Genomic DNA, 25636 nt, shown 5'->3' on the forward strand with positions numbered 1-25636 from the left:
CCATCCCTCCACAGGAGAGGGGCTGCTGATCCTTCCAAAACTCAAAGGCCAGACCTAGGCTCCCTCCATGTGCACAAGGCCCTGGCAGACCCGCCCGAGGCCCAGCTCCAGCCTCCCCAGCCTCCCCGACCGCGGCCTCAGGGCCTTCGGCAAAGCAGTGCAGTCTGTCTCCAGCCTCAGGGCCTAGGCTGCTCCCTGCCCACCCCTCCTCCTGCTCCTCTGGGCTCAGCCCACCCGCCTTCCCTGCCAGCCGTCTTCCTCAGGAGCCCAGTGCTGGGGGCTCAGACTCAGGTCCGAGTCTACGGCTCCCGCTTTGGGACCGGGCTTGGCCAGCCGGCTGTCTGCCCGGCGGAGCTCCTGGGGCCCTCCGCAGGGCACCCCACCTAAGGAATACCGGCTGGAAGGACGCAGCGAAGGTCCTGGCAGACTGTGCAGCCCAGAGGGAAGGAACCCGGGCTCCGAACCACCCGGTGGGCTGCGGCTCACCCAGCAGCGTGTGCACAGGGTGGCGAGCGACCAAGAGGAAGCACTCGAGTGACACTTCAGGCTTCGGGGCTCTGTGTTCCAGCTGTCAGCCCACCTGACAGTCACACAGATGAATGTCCCCCTTCACTGTCATGGCCTGTCCCCCGCCACCGCCCAGCCGGAGACAGCTGCACCTTGCTGCTGGGGGATCTCAGGGGCCCCGCGAGTCTGGCAAAGCAGGTGTTCCATGCACGCTTACTGAGTAGTGACTCAATTAAAGTGACAGACCCACCTAAGTAACCGTCCCCCCCCCCCCCCGAGGGACAGCTTCCCACTGCGGTCAAGGGCCTAATGCTTCCGCCTGGGGTGTCTCTTCTCCAGTGTCGCTCACACACCTCCACTCATTATGGGTTCCGGATTCCTTCACAACCTCCTGCCCAGTGACACGTGGGTGGTTGGACGGCACCAATGCCACGGACGGTGGCTTAGCTCTGCCCCAGGGGCACCATCTCATATCACTCTGATGAGAAAGTAAGTCCCAGAGATATGAGTTCACAGGTGGGCAAGTGTCTGCAGCCTAGAGATACGTACATTTTATTCTCCTTTGGAAACGCAGTGAAGCGTCCTGGCATTATCCCTGGTCCCGCCTTGACACCCGGGAATGGTGGCCATTCTGCAGACAGTCCCCTGAGCTGCACAGGGCGGCACTCAGGGTCCCTGCTTTAGTCACACTGCCCAGGCTGCAGGCCTGGCTCCACCTCTGACTCTGGACAAATCACGGAGCTTCTCTGGACCCCAGGAGTCCAGGCTGCCCAGGAAGACAGGGCAGCGGCTACACGAAGGGTTGCTCTGAGGATCACCGGCTGTGGCCGATGCACAGACCAGGGCTGACACAGACTCACGCTGACAGAAATGCTAGCCACATTATCACCATGAGACCGGTGCATTAAACGGTATCAAAAATCAAGCTGGGTGCCTAACCTGTGGTGGCGCAGTGGATAAAGCATCGACCTGGAACGCTGAGGTCGCTGGTTCGAGTCCTGGGCTTGCCTGGTCAAGGCAAATCCAAGAAGAAACTACAAGTTGCTGCCTGCTTCCCCTTCACCCTTTCTCTCTCTTTTTCTCTAAAAATTAATAAATAAAATCTTAAAAAAAAAAATCAGGCTGGGCCCTGGCCGGTTGGCTCGGTGCATAGAGCGCTGGCCCTGTGTGCGGCCCGGGTTCGATTCCCTGCCAGGGCACACAGGAGAAGTGACCAACTGCTTCTCTTCCCCCCCTCTCCCCTTCTTGCTCCTCCTCTGTCACAGCCAGTGGACCAGACTGCTCTGAGAGCTCGCCCTGGATGCTGCAGATAGCTCAGTTGAGTCGAGCATGCATGTGGAAGTCTATCTCCCCTCCTCTCACTTAAGAAAATAAAATAAAACCAAGATGTATGTCTGACCTAAGCGGAGGCCACCAGAGTGCCTGAGTCTGCAGGGCAAGGCTTCGGAGAGCGGCGCCGTCCCCCTGGGGTCCTCAGAGACGAGCCTCCTCTCCCTGACCGGCTGCAGGCACCTGCAAGCTACAGGGAGATGCTGTGCAGCCGGTGCCATCACAGGGGACCCGACATCTGAGTCAGTGCAGGAGAAGTGACCAGAAAGGGGAGACTATTCTAGACGAGGGCCTCCCTCCCTGAAGAGTCTGGGGAGGGGGTCACTTTTGATGAATGCAAGCTTGCAAACAAAAGGCAACCAGACACTGGACCATCCAGAACTCAGGTAGTTCTGTGAAGCCTTTTCCATGTCACTGAAGATGTGTGGTCTTTGAGGGGAAGCCTGGGGACAGGTGTGTGGGGGTGGCAGAGAGCAGGGGGCCTGTGTCCCAGGACAGGGCTATGGCTGGTGGAGGCGTAAGGTGAAGGACCAGGCAACTGTCAGCCATCCAGACATCCTGGGCGGTTAAACCCAACCTAAGTATCGGTTGTCAAGACGGGGCAATTCTCTCTCTCTCTCTCTCTCTTTCACAGAGAGAGAAATAGAGACAAAGAAACACTGATTTGTTGTTCCATTTATTTCTACATTCAATGGTTGATTCTATTTTTTTTTAACGTATACTTTTAAAAATTGTTTAGAGAGAGAGACAGGAAGGGAGGGAGATGAGAAACATCAGCTGGTTGTTGCATCACTTTAGTTGTTGTTCATTGACTGCTTCTCATACATGGCTTGACTGGGGGCTCAAGTCAAGCCAGTGACCGCTTGCTCAAGCTGACCTTTGGGATCAGACCAGCAACCACGGGATCACATCGATGATTCCACTCTCAAGCTGATGACCTTAGAGTTTTGAACCTAGGATCTCAGTGTCTCAGGTTGACACTCTATCCCCTGTGCCACCAATGCTCAGGCTCATTAGTTGATTCATGTGTGCATTCTCCGTGCCCTAACAGGGGATTAAATCTGCAACCTTGCATATCCGAACAATGCTCCTACCAACTGAGCTACCCAGCCACAATTCTTACTAAGACTCTGAAACTTCAAGTTCTAAAGCAATGAAAAAAAACAAAACAATGTCATTTATATTACAAAATGGACCAAGAACACACTTTCATTTAAAAGACTATAAGACCCCTTCTCTCTCTCTTCCTCTCCCACAGCCACAGCTCGATGGATTCCAGCGAGTTGGCCCCATGCTGAGGATGGCTCCTGGGGGAGCCTCCACGTCAGGTGCTAAAAACAGCTTGTTTGCCAAGCAGCAGCTCTACATGGGCAAAGCATCGTGAGTAGGGGGCTTGCCTGGTGGATCCCACTGGGGCACATGTGGCAGTCTCGCTGTCTCTCTCTCACTTAAAAAAAAAACCAAAAAGACAATGAGAGCTTGGCCAGACAGCTTAGTTAGTTAGAGCATCATCTGGAAGTGCAAAGGTTGCTGGTTCAATTCCCAATCAGGGCACATACAGAAACAGCTCAATGTTTCTGTCTCCCACCACCTGCTTTGGTGAAATCAATAAGTAGAAAAAAATTTTAATTAATAATAATAATAAAGGACACAAAAACCAAGCTGCACTTTTCTGCCTGGTCAGCACCTATTCTGGGCCAAGTGCCCCCTAAAGGTCTTTACATTCACTGCCCCTCACCTCTCACATTGGAGGAAGGAGTGTTCCCAATGGACCCCAAGGAAGGGGCAGAGATGGGAACTCTGAGTCCGAGATATGAACCACGGGAAGGAGGCCTGGCTCTGGGGTGGGTGGAGACTGACCTGGAATCCAGGCACACCTGTGGGTGGCATGAGGAGGGCCTAGAAGGCGGGCACTAGTGCCATCTCGGTGCTCCCCACCAGGAATCCCAGCGCGTACTGGAGGGGGGGCGGGGGCACCACGGGGCGCCCAGGGAGCCTGGCACAGCTTGAACTGTGGGCAGGTGCTGTGTCTCAGAAGAACAGGCATCTAGTTTTCTCCAGCCAGGAGAGTACACACTGCACACTGCGCTTTTCCCCAGGAAAGTGGCTCCAGACTGTCAGGAATTGGCCCGCACTCGGATCTTTCCAGCACCTGCAGCGTGACTCTTCAGATGTCCACCAGTGGACGCCCTTGTCTGCCCCAGAGGACAGCAGGGAATTGGGAGGCAGAGCCGGAGCTGCTCGGGGGGAACCTCTCCGGGGGCAATAAAGCGGGTAACGACGCCCTGGCCAGGCTGACCCCGAAGGCCACTCTGTTACCCGCGATGACGCCCCCTCCTGTGCCTGTCTCCATGGCGTCCCCGCCGCAGTTGCCTGAGTGCCAACCTACGCGTTCGCCGCCCACCCCGGGTACTGCCCGGTCCGGAGCACAACCCTCGGGCTCGGCCTGTCCCTTAAGTCCAGCTGGGGCAGGAGCGGCGCCGCCGGCGGGGGAAGCACGGGGTCACCTCGGGCGTGGGCAGCGACCCCCTGTCAATTTCCAAGGGAGCTGGAGGCTGGGCAAGCGGTGAACTCGGCGGGGCCCAGGCAGGGGCGGTCCCAACAGGGTGCGACCAGCGCAGGCCCAGCCTGCTGGGGTCTCGAGGTCGCCGGCGCCCGGCCAGGGTCTCTCCTCCGTCCCGCCGACCGGGGCCCCCCGCGTCTAGCCCCGGCACTGCCCGGGGACCCGCCCCTCGCGTCCAAGGACCCGGCCTCTCAGACCTGGGGTCACCCCTCTCTCGGCCCGGAGACCCGCCCCTCAGACCCGGGGTCACCGTCCGCCCCGCTACGCACTCACCCTGCTCCCCGAAGGAACCTGCCATCCTACGAATCCCGGACCAGCACCCGCAGAGAGAGCTCCCCAGAATCTGATGCAACCGCCGACCCGGAAGTTCCGCCCTACACTGGGCTAGTCTTCCGAGACAAGCCGGTCGCCAGGCAACCGGAGACGCCGTCAGCCCGGAGCATTCTGGGAGTTGTAGTCCTTGGCTTCGGCGAGCTCACTGCAGTTCAGCCTCAGGACCTGGTCCCTTTTGGGGAAGAGGCTGGAGACCAGGACCCGCATGGGACGCGTGGGGGAATTACAGTCTAGCCACGAGTTGGGTGGGGCACGTTAAACACAAATCATGTCATGCATGTGTGTCTAAGCTGTGACCCAAATGGCCTGGGGACAAACTGCGGTCAGATGGTCAGAGAGGGCCTCTCCGGGCTGGAATGGGCTCCTTGGGGTGAATGGCTGCTTCAGAGGAAACTGAGAAAAAGGGGATGGGGATGAACGGGGCGTGCATTCCAGGCAGAGGGGATTGGCCTGCATGTGGCCCCAGCAAAAAAGCAAGGCACTGAGAGATTCAGCGTGACCACAGGACACGGGGCTTAAGGCACAGGCTGAGGCTGGTACCTCCTCCAATGTCTACCCTGGAGGAGCTCCACCCTGGGTGTGACAGGAAGGCATGGCCAGCTGTGTGCTTTGATGTTCATTCCAACTGCCCAGTGCAGGCAGTGTGGATTCAGGAAAGCCCACAGGGGAGCAAGACTGATCAGTGGTCAGCAGGGGAGTGAACTGGCCCCGTGGGGTTAGCACAGATGTGTGAGGGCCACAGAAGGCCAGTGATGCTGATTCCAGTGGCGTCAGGTGGGAGGTGGGTGGAGATGATGCCCAGGTTCCTGGACAAGAGGGTGGGTGGTGTGGCATTTACGTCATTGATGGACAAACTGGAGTTGAACATGCTTGGTGCTCAAGGGGAATGAGTGGCCGAGTTGTGACTGTTGCCAAGGACTGGTGAAGTTTGGGTGAGTGAGGAGGGTGCGGGGGGGGGGGGGTCCACATTTTGAGCTGAGACCTGGAAGGACCGTGCTGTCCTTTCCTGAGACAGAGACCTGTGGGACGTCCACAAACCAGGCAAGAGGCTTCTCTGGGCTTTGATCTCTACTCCGGAGCCCCTGCACCCCCAGGACACATCCCTGGTGTCTGTGACGTGCTCTGTGCAGGACATCACCTTCCGAGGACATCACCCCCAAGAGTATGTACCCAACAGGAATGACAAAAACAAACAAACAAACACTACTTAAGATACAATTTTATTACAGAAAGAAATACTATAACAGCATTTGAAATACTGTCTTCCTGGTTAAAGAAAACTTATACGAGCATGTAAAAAGTCTATTTAAGATATAAATTTAAATACATAAAGAAAAATATAAAAGCATGTATTAAGCACTACATTCATTGGCTAAAACAATATCTTTGGAATTGATTGTTAAACAGTTTAAGGCACTTGACAAATGTCTCCATAACTGTTACTGTCACCCACGCCTCCGCCCCCCAGATAGTGTAATGACCACTCAGAGCGCTTAGAGGGCTCCGTGTCACTGACTTGCTCAAACATTTCACCCAGTTCAGGCCACACTGTTCCAGGTCATGGGGACATCACAGTAACTTGGAGATCAAGGAGTTGGTGGGGACAGAAGACAACCATCAACCCCCCCTGCTCACACAGCCTAGAAGAGGGTCTGTGGAACGTGAGCCCACCCCGCGCAATAAAAGGGTCAATTCCCAAGCAGCTCGGGGACCCTGAATAACCAGAGGACCTGCCACAGGTCAGTCACACAGGCCACAGGGAGCCCCGGACAGGCCGTGTCCAGCAGAGAAGCTCTCTTGCTGCACGGACCTCCCACTGGAAGCTTCACAGGGAATCCAGACAAAAAAGGGGCTGAGCCTCGTCTGGGATTCATAAAGCTTCCAATGGGATCAGAACCAGGAAAGAAGATCACCCCTCCCCATTCAGGATGCTGCTTAAAGTCACACCCTGTGTCCAGAGTTTACTCTAATTTGGGGTCTCTGCATGCCTCCCTAAGATATTTTCAGCAACCAAGTGGTTTATAATATTGTGCAATTCCTCGTGGAGCTCCATTTTATGGAGGGCCGCCATGAGTGTGAACGGGGACGCGTCCCTTCCCAGCCTGTTCTTCCAGCGGACCAGCATCTTGTAACATTGTTCCATCAGATTCCCTGGGTTCTCGTGTTCACAAATATTAATGTCATTTTCTCCGAGTCCGACAAGCCTCATGAACATCTTCCAGTCATTCGCTGGAACCTTACGTACAAATTCATAACAGATCTTATTCTTGGCTGAGAAAACAGAAATCAGAAAGGAAAACTTGGTTACAATTCCGGAAGGCTCACGAAGTGTCGCTGTAACTGTTCCCACCTTCCTCCAGGCCCGGCACTGCTGGCACACCATGGCACCGGGGAGGGGGGCCCTGGGCCAGCCAGGCTGACCTGGAAGAAGTGCAGGGGCTATGGGACCAGGTGACCGTGGTTAGCCCTGACCTGCCATGGCTCTCGACCTGCCTGTTCCTCATTCACTCTGCAGCCAGTGAGCCGTGAAGGGACCCGGTATCCCGGGAATGCTGGACCGGGGCGGGATAACGAGTCTGCTGGGGTCGGCCCCGCCTTCCTCCCCACCTCACCAGAGCGGCCAGCCGGCCGTGAGGTGTCAGGACAGAAGGCTGGGGGCCGAGTACAGGACCTGACACCTGGGGCTGAATTCTGTGGCCTCGCTGAGCTGTGGACCGTCTGATATCTAAGTCTATAAAGAGGGTGGATCCCCACAGCTGTCAGAGGGGACGAGATTATAAAGAGCACCAGGCTATTTACATAATTCCCCTTTCCAGAATTAAGACATTAGACCTTGACATTCACACCAAACAAGAAAGAGTTACACCTCATCAGTCACTGTAACTGAAGAATTTGAATGACTTACCATCACAGGACGTGTCCTTCAGAAAATATTGTTGTTTATATTGCTGCAGAGAAAAGACAATGAAATTGTATCAGGAGAAGACACCTGTATGAACACTTGCAGGAAATTCACAGAAAACTAAAGTGTCATTGGGTCTGTGTGGCAGCAGTGGGTGGGGGCAGGGCGGCCTTTGTAACCACACTCCAGAAGTCACTAGCTGTCCCCCCCAGGGGGAGCAGGGAGCTCACAGCCACCTGCCTCTGTGTCACACTCCCCCAGGACACAGCCTGGGCCTGGGGACAACACTGCATTGTCCCACTGCCCCAGCTCTGGAGGGCGAGGTTCCAGGGCCCGGATGCTCTGAGTGTCCCCCTGACCCCTCCCAAAACCAGGCCCAGGGGAGACGCCTGGACCAGAACCTCCCTCACGGCCTCGGCTGGAACCAGCCCTGCTGACACCTCGACCTTTACATCCTGCCTCCCGGACGGGGACAGTGAACTTGTGGTGTTTACGCTGCCTGGTCTGTGTGCTCTGCCGTGGTCGCCCCAGGAAACCCAGACAAGAACTGACGAGAGCGCAGAGGGAGCAGTTACCATGGCCCTGCACACAGTAGGTGCTCTATAAGAACAGGCCGCACTGTTACGCAGACCCTCCCAGGGAGCTCGCTCACCTGCTCCAGGTGCCTGAGGGAGGCTGCCGCCTCGGCCTGACCCTGCAGCCCCGGGGCCGGGGGAGCAGCAGTTTGCAGCTCCTGCTCTGGGGCTGCCTGGCTTCCTCCGGCCACCACCTCCTGCAGCTCAGTGTCCTCCCCACGCTCCTCTGAGGGTCCTGGGCGGGTCCCGACCCCGGGTGCCAGGGCTGAGTCCCCCTCCTGCAGCAGTGGTGTGGTGGCCTCGCCCGGGGCAGGTGGGCCCCTCTCAGGGTCCGTAGCCAGCAGTGTGCTGAACTGGATGCTATCGAGTGACTAAAAAACAAAGTCATGCTTTTGGTGACAGGATTCAGTAGCACAGTCTGATACAAGCCAGTTTGGGGGACAGAAATGACAAGGTGTCTGGTAGACCAGCCAGGGCTGTGCACTTTCACTGAAGAGTGCTACCTGGGGTCAGGGTACAGCTCTGTCCCCAGTTCCCTGGGGGATCCCCAAACGAGTCTCTTATGGGCTGAATGGTGACCCCAGAAGAGATGTCCACATCCTATACTCTAGCCGGGACCTGAGAAGGGGCCTTATTTGGGATGGAGTCTGTGCAGATGAGGCCACATGGGATGACAGTGGCCCTAAGCCCAGTGACGAGGGAGTGTCCTCAGAGACAGCTACTCAGAGACACAGAGACACTGGGGAGGAGGCCAGGTGAGGACGGAGGCAGAGACAGGAGTGACCTGTCCACAGCCAAGGAACAGCAGGACTGCTGGCAGCCAGAAGAGGGGAGGGAGGGGCGAGAAGGATCCCCCAGGGCCTGGGAGGGAGCCAACCCCCCGACACCCGGATTGCAGACTTCTGGCCTCCACATCGGGCAGACAGGGAGGCCCTGTGTTTTAAGCCCCACGTTTGGGGTCATCTGTTTCGACAGCCCTGGGAACCTGGACACAGCCCTGTGTCCCCAGTGCCTCAGTTTCCACTCCATGGTCTAGACCAGCAGAGATGAAGTCGTCTCCAGCACAACGTTTAGGATCTGCTGAGGGGGTGCGGACGGCTCCGCAAACGCTGAGTCATGTATATGGGGGGCACCCCGGCTGCCTCCTGCCACCCTGGGGACTCTCTGTGGTCCTCAAGGCCTGAAGACCCGACCGCAACACTCTCAGGAATACTCACATGGCTGCCTGGCTCACTCGACTTTTCTGAAAATCAAAAAGAAAAGGAAATGAAAATGCTGTCTGCGCCACATAACAACGTTTCAGTCAATGACAGGCCACATGCCTGACCGGGCGACAGAATAGTGGATAGAGCGTTGGCCTTGTATGCTCAAGACCAGGTTTGAAACTCAAAGGTCACTGGCTTGAGCACGGGCACACCAGCTCAAGTGCGGGCCACTGTCTTAACCATTGGATCATAGACATGACCCCATGGTGGCTGGTTTAAGCCCAAAGGACGCTGGCCTGAGCAAGGGGACATTGGCTCGACGAGAGTCCTCTCGGTCAAGGCACATGCAAGAAAACAATCAATGCACAAGTCAAGAGTTGCAATGAAGACTTGACACTTCTCATCTTTCTATTGTACCTTCCTGTCTGTCTGTCTGTCTCTCTGCCTTTCTCTCTCTCCCTCTGCCTCTCTCTCTCTCTCTCTCTCTCAGTAAAATAAATAAATAAATAGGCCTTCCTAGCACTCTGTAGCAAAGGAAAACATTTAAGAACAATAAAAAACGAAAGGCCACACAGATAGCTGAGCACCCACCAGAATACAATGGAGCTGAAACCATCCTATCACCTGGTGACATGGTCCTGCCATAGGGCCACATGTCATTTCTCCCAAGGCTGGGGAGACTCAGGTGTGAACAAACCTACCTAGTTGCCAGCGGCACTGAAATGTAGCGGATATGATTATGTACAGTAGCCATGCCGAACAATACAGAGCAACTATGTTACTGCTTTATGGACGCACTAGACTCAGCTAATGACATGAAGCTGCCCTGTGTGATTTAATCTCTTGCTGTAACAGTAACGTGCGTGCAGGTCTGTAGCCCAAGTGCGACGGGCTACACCACACAGCCTGGTACAGGCTCTGCCCTCCAGGTGCCCGGGCCCTATGTCATGTTTACACAAAGATGAAATCGCCTAGGGACACGCTGATCAGAGCGTGTCCTGTCATTACGCAGCAGATGACTATGACTGATATAACTGGACAAGGACTTCTACGGAGGAAATGCCTAAATTCAAAACAAAGGAAATGTACTTACTTTTCAAGAAAATGGCCAAGGAGTGCAAAGCCTTCAGCCCTGCACACAAGGGGGAGTACCCAGTGAGTGAGCACGCTCAGTGCTCTCACCTCCCCGACCCCCTGTGGGGAGCTCCAGCCTCCTCCAGCTTCCTGGCCAGGGAACCCGGACACCCTGCCCCCGCCCGCTGCCCTGGGGTGCTGGTCTGAGCCCTGAGCCTGGTCCAGGCACATGGCACACGGCCCCCTGCCCAGAGCGCCAGCTCACGCACGAGGGCCCCTGAGTGAGGAAGTGAGCGCAGCTCTGTTTTGAATGAAGAACGTCCGCCTAGCACCTTCTGCAGTTCCTGACCTGGTTGCTGACCTGTGTCCCCTGCGGGGCAGCTCGGACCCTACTCTACCTGGTCTTCTACAGCAGCGGATGCCAATGCCGATGCCGATGACGAGGCCGATGACGACAGCGATGATGGGCACCCCCACTTTTACAAAGCCAGGAGAGCTCTCAGCAGAACCACTGGCTGGGTTTCCTGGAAGGGGGCAGACAGAGAGAGCCGTAGTCAGGTAAGCATGTCACCCCCCCAACGGACACGTTAGAGAAGGAAACGCCTGCTCTCGGAGCTGGAACGGCTCTCCACGTCCAGGCCCCAAGTCTCTCTGGGTAGAGGCAGGACAGGCTCATCTGTCCGGCTCGCAGATGAGGACCCAACTGTGAAGGCAGTACCAAGTCAGTCCCACAAGAGTGGCCAACATTGTGGTGTCCCATTAAGGGGCTCTAGTTTGAGTGGTCACTTCCTCCTGGGCCGGCAGGAGGCAAAGCCTGGCAGCCGGAGAGAGGGGGACGACAGCTGGTCCTGAGTAGAGCAGAGCCCGGCCACAGCGGCCCAGGGGACAGGCCAGAGCCCACCCCCAGGGGAGGTCTGTTGTGACCACTCTGGTGCCCTGTCCTCACACTGGTGACATTACAGCACCAACAGGAGTCACAGACAGAAAAGCTGTACAGGCCAATCGGAGCGTGGACACGTGGCCACCCCACGAGAACAGAAGGACGTAGGACTCTTCCACATGAAGCCACTGATGCTCCAATGGCTTCTCTTTAGAATCAGATCAGGCCCTAACGAATATATCTTATTTTCGCATTAAGATATTCTTTTTTTTTTTTTTTTTTTTTTTTTTTTTTTATCATTTTTCTGAAGCTGGAAACAGGGAGAGACAGTCAGACAGACTCCCGCATGCGCCCGACCGGGATTCACCCGGCACGCCCACCAGGGGCAATGCTCTGCCCACCAGGGGGCGATGCTCTGCCCATCCTGGGCGTCGCCATATTGTGACCAGAGCCACTCTAGCGCCTGAGGCAGAGGCCACAGAGCCATCCCCAGCGCCCGGGCCATCTTTGCTCCAATGGAGCCTTGGCTGCGGGAGGGGAAGAGAGAGACAGAGAGGAAAGCGCGGCGGAGGGGTGGAGAAGCAAATGGGCACTTCTCCTATGTGCCCTGGCCGGGAATCGAACCCGGGTCCTCCGCATGCTAGGCCGACGCTCTACCGCTGAAAGATATTCTTTAAATGGATGATTTCAAATCATTTTATGGAAATCGACAAGCTAATTCAGAACTATAAATTGATACCCCAAAGAACAAGAGCAGATTACTGTGAAAATAGGGTGACAGGTCCAAGGACAGACAGAAAGTCCCAGACGGACGTACTCGGGTGCTTGGTTTACGACCAGGTGACACCGAGACTGGGGGAAGGGTCGATGTTCCCCACACGGTGCTCCGTCATCTGCGTGTGTGTGGACAAACCACACGGAGCCACATCTCCTGCCTCACACCACGAACACGCCAATGCCAGCGTCATTGTCAAATGAAATAAGAAAGATTCTGCGATCATATGAGCAACATCTTGGGATAAGGAAAGACTTCTCACAGGGGATCAGAGAGCAGCAAACATAGGAAAGTGGGGACAGACCAGACCACGTAACCAGGAGGAACCTCGGTCTACCACAACCCCCCACAAACTGGTACAGAGGTACCCTGACTGGGAGGAGACATTTCTAGAATAAAAGGTCTACATCCTGAGTTATAAATGAGAAACGATCCCAGATACAACCACCCACATGAAAATGGGCACAGGTCTTGCCCAGACTTAACCCAAGAGGCACAGGCTTTCGGGCCCCCTGCACCCCCGTCCCCGCCTGGGCCCTAGAGCGGCTTCCTACCTGGCTCTGGGTTTCTGTCCGTGGCACACACAGTATCCATGGTGGCATTGCATGTCTGGAGGGTGGCGCCTTTACAACTGACCAGAAAGAGGGAGGAAACCTGAGTGTGATCTCCGGGCTCAGGCCCCGCCCAGGCCCCGGGACCTCCACCCGCCCTGGGCTCTCGGTGCCTGGCATTCCCCAGCTAACTGGCCCAATGTGCTCCAATGAGAGCAGAACCTGGGAATGCTCAGTGGTTCCCGGGGGAGAGGTCCCGCTCCACCTGCTCCTAGAAAAAGCTGTGGGGCTGCGAGTGTGGACTTGCGGTCGCCACATCTCTTCCAAGAGGGAAGACGGTCCAAAGCTGGAGCCCACGGAGAAGGGGACAGGCGAGCGAGTAGAGAGAAGCCAGAGCCCTGAGCAGACCAGACCTGCAGGCAGCGCTGACTGTACACTCCTCAGGCACATGAGTGAGCCCGCAGGTCAGCATGGCCGGTGTGTACTAAAGGGCCTCCAATGCGCCCCACAGACTGAACTGTTCTGCAAGTGCTCTCTCTACCTCTGGGTTATCTCCCCAGAAGATTCCCACAAGCCCAGGCCCACCCAGCATCTCAGGATGAAACCTTATTTGGAAGCAGGGTCTTTGTAGACATGCTCTCTAGTCAGGTGAGCTCATACCGGGGTAAGGCAGGTCTTAATCAATGACCATTGCTCTTAAAGACAGCAGTCTATATGCAGAGAGCAGTCTGTATGCAGAGAGCAGTCCATATGCAGAGAGCAGTCCATATGTAGAGAGCGTTCTAGATGCAGAGAGGAGATGGCACACGGACAGCATGGTGTGCAGACAGAGGCAGAGGTCGGAGCAATGCGTCTAGGAGCACAGGGGCGCCAAGGAGCGCCAGCCCCACCCAAAGCTGAGAGCCGCAGAGGCCGGAAGGATCCTCCCCGGAGCCTTCGGAGGGAGCGTGGCCCTGCCACACCTGGACGGCAGACTCCCGGTCTGCAGAACTGCGAGAGAGTAATTCCTGTTGGTTTTGAAAGTGTCCAGTTGTGGTGCTTTGATACAGATGGACCCGGGACACGCACGCAGTGACAATGGTCATTCCCGGGACACAGTTCTGCCCTTCTCCCAGCCCAGAGCTCCCACCCTCTGGAACTTTCTATGGCTTTCGTCCTCCCTCCCTCCCACCTTGCTGCAGAGACCTGTCTGTAAAGGCAGCTCTGCACCCTCTGCCCCTCATGGAACCGTCACTGTCCATGTGCTGACTGACTGACTCCAGCACTGCTGGGGATTGAGCCCCGCAGTTCCACCTGCAGACTGCAGGGGGCACTGTTGTCTGTAGAATGAGGGGATCTAGGAGTCAGTGGATGAACTGAGTCAGCCCTGCCATTTGCTTGATTTAATCTACAGAATGGCTCCTCCTGGTGGCTGGTGCTACCATTTCACAGATGGGGAAACCCAGGGGGCAGCTGCATAAGTGACCACAGCAGACAATCTGTGGATGGGGGAGCTGGACCCAGGTTGTTGCATGGCCCCGTGCCCCAAGGCTGACACACCTGGTACAGCGATAGCAGTTCTCCGAGCAGTCCTCAGAGTCGCAGTAGGTCCCGGTCTTACACTGACACCGCCGGTCTCTGCGCGGGGCGCAGTCACTCACCATCTCCTGGTCGTCTACAGAGAAGGCAGGGGGTCAGTCACCAGGGCTGGGACTCTGTCCCTGGCCACACTGGCATGTCTGGCCCCTTAGTCACCGGAACTGACCTGCTCACTCCGTCCTTTCTAACGTTTAGGGACGAGGTAACAATCAGACCGGATTTCCTGCAACTGGGGTGACTGTGGAGGAGCCGGAAGACCGAGCCACACCTCAGAGACACCCCCAGATTATTCCTGTCTGCTCCTTTGCTATGAGTCCCTGCCAGCAGCACACAGAGAACAGACCTCAGAGAACCCCTTGCACCCACACCCACTGGGACAGCTCTGCGGTCACACTGATGACACCCTTCCGGGCACAGGGGCGACCGCCGCAGCCCGCCAGACCTCCTCCCACGCTGACGCTTTACAGACAGGCAGGGTTTCCAAACACCTCTGTCCAGCTGTCCCGTCTTCCCTTCTGACCCACTGGAAGAACCATGAGCTACATGTGACATGAAATAAACATGAGAGGGACCACAGCCCAGTCTGAGACTAAGACCGTCACCCACACGCCTGGGGCCCCGACCCCACACCCCCGAGTCAGCCCTCTGTGATTCTACCTCCAGCCCCACGTCAGTGCGGCCGAACGGCCCGTGCTGGGCACACTGCCCACTCCTTTGGGACTCAGTCCTGTTGTCATGGTCCAGTGTCACTGGGGGACACTGTGCAAACTCACACGGGATTTATATCCACTCCTCTGTCAGTGGACACTGGGTGGCTCCTTGTGATGCCATTACATACTGTCCCCAGTGTCAGCGGACATGGGGAAGAGCCAGCCCAGTGGGAGACTGAGGCAGGGACGGGTGGTGGGCAGTGGCGTAGGCACCCTTTGAACTCGTGATACTGAGCTGAGCCGTCTCCTTGTCTCTTCAAATCTTAGTATGTGGGAACCCGGTGCTAGCTTGTGTTCATGCTGTCAGTGTATCAAGTTCCACCCTCTGGAACTTTCTATGGCTTTCGTCCTCCCTCCCTCCCCACCTTGCTGCAAAGACCTGTCTGTAAAGGCAGCTGTGCGCCCTCTGCCCCTCATGAATATTCCTGTTTTTTCCTTTTCCTTCCTCCCTTCCTTCCTTCCTTCCTTCCTTCCTTCCTTCCTTCCTTCCTTCCTTCCTTCCTTCCTTTTTGTGACAGAGTCAGAGAGAGGGACATATAGGGACAGACAGACAGGAAGAGAGAGAGATGAGAAGCATCAATTCTTTGTTGTGGCACCTTAGTTATTGATTGCTTTCTCATATATGCCTTGGCAAGAGAGGGGGGCACAGCACATTGAATGAGCCCTTGCTCAAGCCAGCAACCTTGGGCTCAAGCTGGTGACTTCGGAGTTTCGAATCTGGGTCCTCCACTGTACCACTGCCTGGTCAGGCTTCCCGTTTTTTCAAAAATAAAATGTATATGGACCTGGCCAGATAGCAGAGGTTGCAGGTTCAATCCCTGGTCACAGCACAGACAGGAACAGCTTGATGTTCCTGCCTCTCTCTCTCTCTCTCTTTCCCTCCCTTACACTTTTACTGAAACCAATCAAAAATATTTTTAAATTTTTTTTATTTACTCACGTTAGAGAAGAGAGAAAGAGAGAGAGAGATAAAGAGAGAGACAGAAGGGGGGGGGAGAAACAGGAAGCATCAACTCCCATATGTGCCTTGACAGGGCAAGCCCAGGGTTTTGAACCAGCAACCTCAGCATTCCAGGTTGATGCTTGATCCACTGCACCACTACAGTGTCAGGCCAATCAATAAATATTTTTTAAAAATAAAAATAAGCCCTGGCTGGTTGGCTCAGTGGTAGAGCATCAGCCCAGTCTATCGGTGTGCTGGGTTCAATTCTTGGTCAAGGCACACAAGAGAAGCACCCATCTGCTTCTCTATCCCCTCCCTTACTTCTCTCTCCACCTCCTGCAGCCATGGCTGGATTGGAGCAAGTTGGCCCCGGGCACTGAGGATGGCTCCGTGGCCTCTGCCTCAGGCACTAAGAAGTGCTCGGTTACTGAGCAACGGAGCAACGCCCCAGATGGGCAGAACATAGCCCCCTAGAGGGCTTGCCGGGTGGATCCTGGTGGTGGTGCATGCTGGAGTCTGTCTCTCTGCCTTCCCTCCTCTCACTGAATAAAAAAATAAAACATAAAATTGTCGGAATGAGGTGCACACCCTGTGCTGAGATTTTCCTTCAGAATGCACTGACCCTGAGATTCTCTCCCTGTAACTGACATCTTTGAAACGTTGTATCTTCTTTCTCATCCTCTTATCCTCAGAGCTTTCAGGTTTTCTTAAATGTTTGCTCACATAAACACCCAACACATCCTCTGTTAGATTAATTCTAAAGTTATCTTATTTTTTGCTTTTGTAAAAAATAATGGTATCTTTTCTCTACGGTTATATATTTTTAATTTTTATTTATTTATTTATTTTTTAAATTTTTTACAGAGTCAGAGAGAGGGATAGACAGGGACAGATAGACGGAGAGAGATGAGAAGCATCAATCATTAGTTTTTCATTGTGCATTGCAACACCTTAGTTGTTCATTGATTGCTCTCTCATATGTGCCTTGACCGCAGGCCTTCAGCAGACCGAGTAACCCCTAGCTGGAGCCAGCGACCTTGGGTTCAAGCTGGTGGGCTTTTCCTCAAACCAGATGAGCCCGCGCTCAAGCTGGCGACCTCGGGGTCTCGAACCTGGGTCCTCTGCATCCCAGTCCGACGCTCTCTCCACTGCGGCACCGCCTGGTCAGGCTACAGTTATATTTTTAAAACCACTTTGTTGCTGATATATGGAACCTGAGGCAAACGACTGTGTGCTATTCTTGTAGACGGCAGCTCTGAAATCCTTCTAGCTAAGTGGATTCTTTATCTGCAGACACGTATTGTCCTGGTAAACGTGCCCCTGTGATGGGGACCTGGCAACCCCATCACCCTGCTCATCTGTAATGACTGCTCTTGGGGTGAGCTCTACAGCCTGGTAGAAGGGGTGTGTGCTTTAAAATCCAAAGAATGCCTGACCGGGTGGTGGTGCAGTGGATAGAGCATCAGACTGGGATGCAGAGGACCCAGATTCGAGACCCGAGGTCATCAGCTTGAGCGTGGGCTCATCTGGTTTGAGCAAAAGCTCACCAGCTTGAACCCAAGGTCGCTGGCTCCAACAAGGGGTTACTCAGTCTGCTGAAGGCCTGCAGTCAAGGCACATTTGAGAAGGCAATCAATGAACAACTAAGGTGTTGCAATGCACAATGAAAAACTAATGATTGATGCTTCTCATCTCTCTGTTCCTGTCTGTCTGTCCCTGTCTATCCCTCTCTCTGACTCATTCTCTGTCTCTGTAAAATAAATAAATAAATAAATAAATAAATAAACAAACTCCAAAGGACCCCGCATGCCTGAGAACAGCGTACTTACCCTGCCGGCACCGGGAACACCTTCGGCATTCGCTCTCCCTATTGTCGTAGGGCATGAAGGTGTCAGGTGGGCACGGACTGCACTGTCTGAGGTGCTCCATGTCACAGGGTCCACTGACAAAGTAGCCTGTGGGAGGGGTGGGGACATACGTAAGGCGGCAGTTTGAGAAACAGACCCACCTGGTCGCTGAGGCCTCTGCCCCAGGAGGTCCCACAGCACCTGAGGGCCAGTCCCCAGCACAGCGCCAACCCTCACCTCCTAGCTCCTCGGAATGTTCTAGACGAAAACCTGGCATCAAGTGTCCCAGGACCTGGGAACCTGAGTCAGCCCAGGTGTTCCTGATACCCTGCAGCTCGGGCAGGAGGGGTTCTCAGGGTGCACTGGGGCCCAGCTCGGGCAGGAGGGGTTCTCAGGGTGCACTGGGGCCCAGCTCGGGCAGGAGGGGTTCTCAGGGCGCACTGGGGCCCAGCTCGGGCAGGAGGGGTTCTCAGGGCGCACTGGGGCCCAGCTCGGGAAGGAGGGGTTCTCAGGGTACACACTGGAGCCCAGCTCGGGCAGGAGGGGTTCTCAGGGTGCACACTGGAGCCCAGCTCGGGTAGGAGGGGTTCTCAGGGCGCACTGGGGCCCAGCTCGGGAAGGAGGGGTTCTCAGGGTGCAAACTGGAGCCCAGCTCGGGCAGGAGGGGTTCTCAGGGTGCACTGGGGCCCAGCTCAGGCAGGAGGGGTTCTCAGGGTACACTGGGGCCCAGCTCGGGCAGGAAGGGTTCTCAGGGCGCACTGGGGCCCAGCTCGGGAAGGAGGGGTTCTCAGGGTGCAAACTGGAGCCCAGCTCGGGCAGGAGGGGTTCTCAGGGTGCACTGGGGCCCAGCTCAGGCAGGAGGGGTTCTCAGGGTACACTGGGGCCCAGCTCGGGCAAGAGGGGTTCTCAGGGTGCACTGGGGCCCTGCTCGGGCAGGAGGGGTTCTCAGGGTGCACTGGGGTACAGCTCGGGTAGGAGGGGTTCTCAGGGTGCACTGGGGCCCTGCTCGGGCAGGAGGGGTTCTCAGGGTGCACTGGGGCCCAGCTCGGGCAGGAGGGGTTCTCAGGGCGCACTGGAGCCCAGCTCGGGTAGGAGGGGTTCTCAGGGCGCACTGGGGCCCAGCTCGGGAAGGAGGGGTTCTCAGGGTACACTGGGGCCCAGCTCAGGCAGGAGGGGTTCTCAGGGTACACTGGGGCCCAGCTCAGGCAGGAGGGGTTCTCAGGTTGCACACTGGAGCCCAGCCGACCTCCTGTGCCTCTACCCACCCGGGGCCGCTCAGCAGCTTCCGGGACAGTTTCCTGTGGAGCCTGGAGACCTAGAAACAGGTGCTGGGCCCGCAGGAACCCGGTGGACTAGCTCCCGCCTTGTGCAAAGACTGTCCCTGAGGCTATAACAATGTGCCTTTTGCATGCATGTTGAGAGCTCAAAGGTTTCATGTTAGACAAACTGTGCCTTTAATTCATAGGTGTACATACGTGTGTGCAGTGTATTACAGGTGTGTGCAAACAGGTGTGTGCCTGCATAGATACGCATACCTGTAGAAGTGTGTACTGTATGGACTGGTGGTGTGTGAGCAGCCGTGAGTGGTCTGGGTGTGGGGTTCAGTCCCTGAGCTGGGAGCCCCGAACGGCTCAGACTCATGGCTAAAAGGAGGCGTGTGGCGGTGTGGGTGGGGCTCAGAGAGCGGGGGTGCAGGTGTGTGGCTGTGTCTTTCTAAGAGGAGACCCTAGAAGGTAGGGGCACTGATAGTGTGTGCGCAGCAGCCTGTGTGTGTAGATGGGGGTGCAGTGTGGGGGCCGTGGCCTGGACCACGTTCCACAGAAGGCCCAGGAGCCTGGTCCTGACCGACAATGAGGGGATGTGGTGGGAGGGAGGGCAGAGCAGGCCCTTGGAGCCTGGGGCCCCCGCTGCGTTACGGGATAACTCAGAGCATCTTCATGATTGTGAGTGAGCCTCAGTGGATTTGCTGGCCGTGTGGGCAGCTACAGCCACTCACTAGAGCTACCGACATCAGGTGTCCTTCACACTTCCCCTGAGAGGGGGGCGCTCCTGACAGGATGCTGGGGGGAGTGTCCACCCTGGGCACGCACCCCACTTCTGTCCTCCAAGCCCTGTGAAGGCACCTCACCAATGTCAGAGTAAGCACAGAGACCCCTCTGTTCACAACAGAGCCCTGCAGTGGGTGGGGGGGTAACTGCTCAGGTGAGGCCCGCCCACCTGGTCCTCCCCACCCAGGGCGGCCTGCAGCTCTGCGCAAGGGGCTGAGCCCCGACTCCCAGGTCAGGTCTGCCCAGGGCCCAGGAAGACGTCCTGACACTCACCAGGGGGGCAGAGGTCACAGCAGCGGCTCCCCAGCTCATACTGGTTAGGTTCACATTGGTTCACATTGGTTCCTATGATCACCTTCAATCACAGAGGGAGACTGGGTTAATCAAGAGAGGCCTCTGAGCCGGATGGACGTACACGTCCCCTGCATGGACACGTGTCAGCCAAGGTGGACGGCCACCCACCAAGCACTGTGCCCATCACAGGGAACACGGTCTTATATGCCTGTGTCCTTGCACTTGCTCTGTGGGGCAGGTGTAACGTGGGGCCATCTGTAGTTTCCTGAGGCACATGGTCGTGGATATCGCATCGACCTGCACCTTTAGAACCAGGGCCCGCCTGCTAGGCAGCCTCGGACCTGAGTCTTTGCTCCAGGACGCAGTTGGCTGTCTCAGCAGCTGCATGGGACCTCCCTTCCTGCCTGAATCCCCTCGTGTCCCATTCTGAGAATGCCACTCCCGCCGTCCTTACGGGACAGTGCCCGTCACCTGTCTCCCCCTTTGTCTCCCACTTGTGTCACTCAGGGTGTCCTGTGTCCTTCCTTTGAGGCTTGGCTCTAAAAACACCCAACACTAAGTTTTTCTTCCTCATTCAGCCTAATAATCCAGAGATGTGACTAACCTATGTCTATGTACAGGTGTACGTACTGGGTAGCTCCTGTATTTAGATTTCTGTCTACCCTCTTAATTGATGTTTTTAATACCCTACTTTCTTTTTCTTTTTTTCCTTCCTGATTCTGGCTTTTACTGTCCTTCCTTGCTGTCCCCAGATCCTTTTCTCCTCTTCACTGCAAATGAAAATAGAGTCTGCTGTCAGTTTACGCTGCATTTTTGTTTGGGGAAAATGAAGGGAACAATGGAGCAGAATAAGGTGGATAGGGAGGTTCAAGAAGAAAATTCAGTTTGCAAACACCACGGGAGTAACAAAACCACAGGAACTAATGGTGATGGATTCCGGCAAAGAGCACGTGAACTAAGTCATCACAGTCAACAAGCCAGTAAAAGGACACATCGATGTCATGAGCGCTGTGTCTCTTGAGATGGTGCAGCTCAAAGGACAACCACTTAGGTGGATTTTTGTCAAAGGTGCCTAGCTGAGACCTGACCATTGCTGGTGCAGTGGATAGAGCGTCGACCTGGGATGCTGAAGTCCCAGGTTTGAAACCCCAAGGTTGTTGGCTTGAATGTGGGATCACAGACAGCATCCCATGGTCACTGGCTTGAAGCTCAAGGTCACTGGCTTGGGTTGAGCACCCCCCTTCGTTAAGGCACGTATGAGAAGCAATCAGTGACCAACTAAGGTGCCACAACTACGAGTTGATGCTTCTCATCTCTCTCTCTTTCTCTCTCTCTTGAAAAACAAAAACACATAAACACAAAAAAGCACATGCCTAACTGGGATTTATTTATTCACAAGAAACCATCAGGCAAACCCAAATTGGCAAGTATTCAATTAAATCATTGGCCGTGCTTTTCTTTTCCTTTTTTTCTCTTTTTTAAGTGAGAGGAGAGGGATAGTGAGACAGACTCCTACATGTGCCTGGACCAGGATCCACCTGGCAACCCCGTCTGGAGCCGATGCTCGAATCAACTGAGCCATCCTCAGTGCCTGGGGCTGATGCTTGACACAATCATGCCACCGGCTGCTAGAGGGATAGAGAGAGGGAAGCGGGAGAGAAGCAGATGGGTGTTTCTCCTGTGTGCCCTGACCAGAGATCAAACCTGGGTCTTCTGCACGCCAGGCCAATGCCCTATCCACTGAACCAACCAGCCATGGCTGGCTGTACTTTTCAACAGTGTTATTATGGTCCCAGAAGGAAAGGCAGACTGAGGAAGGGCTCCAGCCTACTCAGGACACCGTGGCGACAGCTGCCCAAATACGAAGGTGGCATGCAGACCCAATCCCCGCATGACCCTCACGTCACCTGATCCGATCACTGCACAGCTAGGACCTGCGATGCTGTTACCTTTGTGGCATGTGAGCGGGAGCGACACAAGTCTGTGTGCTGGTTTATTTTATTGTTTTTTTTCTGGAAGGTAATTTTTAAAAATGGGCTCAAATTCAAGGCACTTGAAAGTGACTATTTCTAGGCCTGACTGGATAGTTCAGTTGGTTAGAGCATTGTCCTGACATGACAGGGTTGCAGGTTCGATCCCCGGTCAGGGCACATATAGGAACAGAAAGATGTTCCTCTCTCCGTCCCTCCCTCCCTCCCTCCCTCCCTTCCTCTCTCGCTAAATTCAATTAAAAAAATAAACATGACCGTTGGAAAGGCGAATACAGCGGCATTTAGTACATTCGCATCATCGTGCAATCATTTGGATTATTTTGGTAATTTCTAGAGTTATTGCAGAATGAAACTTTAAAATTAAAAGCGTTCTCAAAGAGGAAAAGAGGCTCAGACAAGAGGGCGTGTCTTTGCTTTCGGGCACCCGGCCAGGCCAAGAACAGGGAGGCTATCAATCCCGCCATCTCAGCCCACGCTGGTCCTGCCGGTCCCTCCGAGTCTGGAAGAACACTGAGGGCAGCTGTGTCCTGGCCTCCAGCACCCAGGGCCCCGCCACAGCCCCACCTGGCTGCCCCTGAAGTCGCATTTCCGGTCCCTGCCCCTCCCCACACCGCCCATTCTCCCAGCTCCTGTCCTTCCTCAGAAGCTCCCCTCCAGCCCTCCCCCTCTGAGGGTGGCCTTTGAGGGCCGCTGCTCCCTTCAGCTGCGCTGTGGTCGGCACCCTGGCGCCGCCCAAAAGGATGCGTCCTGCATTCCAACACCCCCTGACCTCCCAGGGCACGACATGGCAAAATGTAAGCCCTCTCCCCTCAAAATTCAGCAATGAAGATAAATGCTATGTGCTGGTCGGGTAGTTCAGTCGGCTGGAGCACCGTTCCTATACCCCAAGGTTGCGGGTTTGATCCCCGGCCAGGGCACGTACAGGTAGGTAATCAACCACCGAAAGCAGAAACAGGTTGGTAACAAGTTGATATTTCCCTCTCCCTTTCTCTCTCCTTTCCTCTCTCTCTAAAATCAATTAATAGATGAAGCCCTGGCCGGTTGGCTCAGCGGTAGAGCGTCGGCCTAGCGTGCGGAGGACCCGGGTTCGATTCCCGGCCAGGGCACATAGGAGAAGCGCCCATTTGCTTCTCCACCCCTCCGCCGCGCTTTCCTCTCTGTCTCTCTCTTCCCCTCCCGCAGCCGAGGCTCCATTGGAGCAAAGATGGCCCGGGCGCTGGGGATGGCTCTGTGGCCTCTTCCTCAGGCGCTAGAGTGGCTCTGGTCGCAACATGGCGACGCCCAGGATGGGCAGAGCATCGCCCCCTGGTGGGCAGAGCGTCGCCCCCTGGTGGGCGTGCCGGGTGGATCCCGGTTGGGCGCATGCGGGAGTCTGTCTGACTGTCTCTCCCTGTTTCCAGCTTCAGAAAAATTAAAAAAAAAAAAAAAAAAAAAAAAATTAATAGATGAAAAAGAAAAGATAGATGCCATGTAATGCAAATAGTTTTAAAAGTAACAAATCGTCAAACTCCGGTTGCTTTTTTGTTTTGGTGGTTTTTTTGTTTTGTTTTGTTTTGTTTTTGTATTTTTCTGAAGTTGGAAATGGGGAGGCAGTGAGACAGACTCCCGCATGCGCCCGTCCGGGATCCACCCGGCATGCCCACCAGGGGGCGACGCTCTGCCCATCTGGGGCGTTGCTCCATTGCAGTCGAGGCATTCTAGCACCTGAGGCAGAGGCCACAGAGCCATCCTCAGTGCCCGGGCCAACTTTGCTCCAATGGAGCCTTGGCTGTGGGAGGGGAAGAGAGAGACAGAGAGGAAGGAGAGGGGGAGGGGTGGAGAAGCAGATGGGCGCTTCTCCTGTGTGCCCTGGCCGGGAATCGAACCCGGGAATCCTGCATGTCAGGCCGATGCTCTACCACTGAGCCAACCGGCCAGGGCCCCGGTTGCTTTTGTGAGTAAAGTTTTACTGGAACCAGCGCTGGGAAGCTCGGGCGTGAGGCTGGGAGCCGTTCAGGCCAAGTGCAGGGCTGCATTCCGAGTGAACACTGGCTAACGAGGAAAAACCCACTTTTTATTAAAAACAGTATCTTGCAGACCTAGTAGCTCAGTTGAGACCTTGTACCCGACACAGCCCGGGCAGGGTTCCATCCCTGGTCAGGGCACATAGATCCACCCCTGAATGCGCAGACAAGTGGAACAACAGATCCTCCTGTTCTTTCTCTCTACCTCAACCGCCTTCCCCTCTTTTTCAAATCAATAAATGAGAAAGACATCACCTACCCTCCTAGGGCGCTCTGGGTTTCCAGGTTGTAGGTTTGAGCCCTCCCCCAGCGCCCCAGCCCCCCCCACCCCCGCATACCAACGGCGCATGCGTCAACATCCGATTTCATCACCCGCGGAACTTCTGGCAACCGAGAGACCGTCCAGTCCTGGGACAAAATCTCCACTCAACTTCCCTCAAAATAAAGGGGGCGCCATCTCGGGCCCACGCGCACGCTGCGCCAGCGTGTCTCCCACCAGGGCGCCCGCCTTCGTGTTCCGGCTCCGCAGGATCGGGGCGGAGCCGGCCGGGGTGCGCCTGGGTTCCGGGGACCCCTTAGGTCCCTTAGCCTTCCCACCCGCGCCCGACGCCCTCGGCGGCCTTGAGACCCGCAGGAGTGGGGGTGGAGGGACTCCATCCAGTCCCGGAGGAGTGGGGGCGGGGGACCCCGTTCATTCCCAGAGGGGGGGACCCCGTCCAGTCCCGGAGGAGTGGGGGCGGGAGACCCCGTTCATTCTCAGAGGAGGGGGGACCCCGTCCAGTCCCGGAGGAGTAGGGGCGGGAGACCCCGTTCATTCTCAGAGAAGGGGGGACCCCGTCAGTCCCGCAGGAGTCGGGGCGGGGGACCCCGTTCATTCCCAGAGGAGGGGGGACCCCGTCCAGTCCCGGAGGAGTGGGGGCGGGGGACCCCGTTCATTCCCAGAGGAGGGGGGACCCCGTCCAGTCCCGGAGGAGTGGGGGCGGGGGACCCCGTCAGTCCCGGAGGAGTGGGGGCGGGGGACCCCGTTCATTCCCAGAGGAGGGGGGACCCCGTCCAGTCCCGGAGGAGTGGGGGCGGGGGACCCCGTTCATTCCCAGAGGAGGGGGGACCCCGTCCAGTCCCGGAGGAGTGGGGGCGGGGGACCCCGTTCATTCTCAGAGGAGGGGGGACCCCATCAGTCCCGGAGGAGTGGGGGCGGGGGACCCCGTTCATTCCCAGAGGAGGGGGGACCCCGTCAGTCCCGCAGGAGTCGGGATGGGGAGGCCTCATCCAATCCAGAACCTACTCACTCACCCGGACGGGTAGCAGCAGAAGTAATCGCCACCAAGACATGGCGACGACTGCGGAATGAATGGAGTGACGGCCTGGGTAGGTCAGCTGACTGATGGCCGCGGGCGGAGCCGCGGGGAAGTGATTTGTAGGCTGTCCCGGTCCAAAGGTGGGCGGAGCCTCTGATCCGTTCGATTCCCGACAAAGGGACTTTCCTAGTCTGGGGGGGGAGGGGCAAGCAGGCCACCCGGAGGGACCC

General features: G+C 56.1%; 2 protein-coding genes across 4 annotated transcripts in view; both read right to left on the bottom strand.

Moving 5' to 3' along the window:
* Nucleotides 1-4769, bottom strand: part of CARS1 (cysteinyl-tRNA synthetase 1) — a 45804-nt gene extending 41035 nt beyond the window's left edge. The window contains exon 1 of one of the 2 annotated variants that reach the window (XM_066380218.1): nucleotides 4673-4769. In XM_066380218.1, coding sequence (XP_066236315.1) covers nucleotides 4673-4697 — 25 coding nt within the window. In that variant the 5' untranslated portion in view covers nucleotides 4698-4769. The remainder of the gene's footprint in view (nucleotides 1-4672) is intronic. The other variant, XM_066380131.1, reaches the window with a different exon arrangement.
* A 1167-nt stretch (nucleotides 4770-5936) lies between these two features.
* On the bottom strand, nucleotides 5937-25538 carry LOC136402681 (tumor necrosis factor receptor superfamily member 10B-like). 2 transcript variants are annotated; one of them, XM_066380349.1, is made up of 11 exons: nucleotides 25402-25538; nucleotides 20094-20175; nucleotides 17755-17880; nucleotides 14234-14348; nucleotides 12698-12774; nucleotides 10887-11012; nucleotides 10508-10546; nucleotides 9427-9452; nucleotides 8287-8580; nucleotides 7638-7680; nucleotides 5937-7003 (listed from the first exon to the last, which is right to left on the bottom strand). In XM_066380349.1, the coding sequence occupies exons 1-11, from the start codon at nucleotides 25438-25440 to the stop codon at nucleotides 6699-6701; spliced, it is 1272 nt and encodes a 423-aa protein (XP_066236446.1). In that variant the 5' UTR covers nucleotides 25441-25538; the 3' UTR covers nucleotides 5937-6698. The 2 variants fall into 2 exon arrangements, with proteins under 2 accessions (XP_066236446.1, XP_066236537.1); XM_066380440.1 differs by lacking the exon at nucleotides 10508-10546.
* Nucleotides 25539-25636: the final 98 nt, after the last annotated feature.

This window comes from Saccopteryx leptura, chromosome 1 (genome assembly GCF_036850995.1).
Source record: "Saccopteryx leptura isolate mSacLep1 chromosome 1, mSacLep1_pri_phased_curated, whole genome shotgun sequence".
Classification (NCBI taxonomy): Eukaryota; Metazoa; Chordata; class Mammalia; order Chiroptera; family Emballonuridae; genus Saccopteryx; species Saccopteryx leptura.

What these genes read in the sequence shown, in the direction of transcription:
- LOC136402681 (XM_066380349.1), bottom strand. Translation starts at nt 25,440, where the DNA reads ATGTCTTGGTGGCGATTACTTCTGCTGCTACCCGTCCGG. An exon ending in CTTGGCCATTTTCTTGAAAA is followed by an intron (nt 9,453 to 10,507) that starts GTAAGTACATTT and finishes TTTGATTTTCAG; the next exon opens with AAAAGTCGAGTGAGCCAGGC. An exon ending in CGAGTGAGCCAGGCAGCCAT is followed by an intron (nt 8,581 to 9,426) that starts GTGAGTATTCCT and finishes TTTGTTTTTTAG; the next exon opens with TCACTCGATAGCATCCAGTT.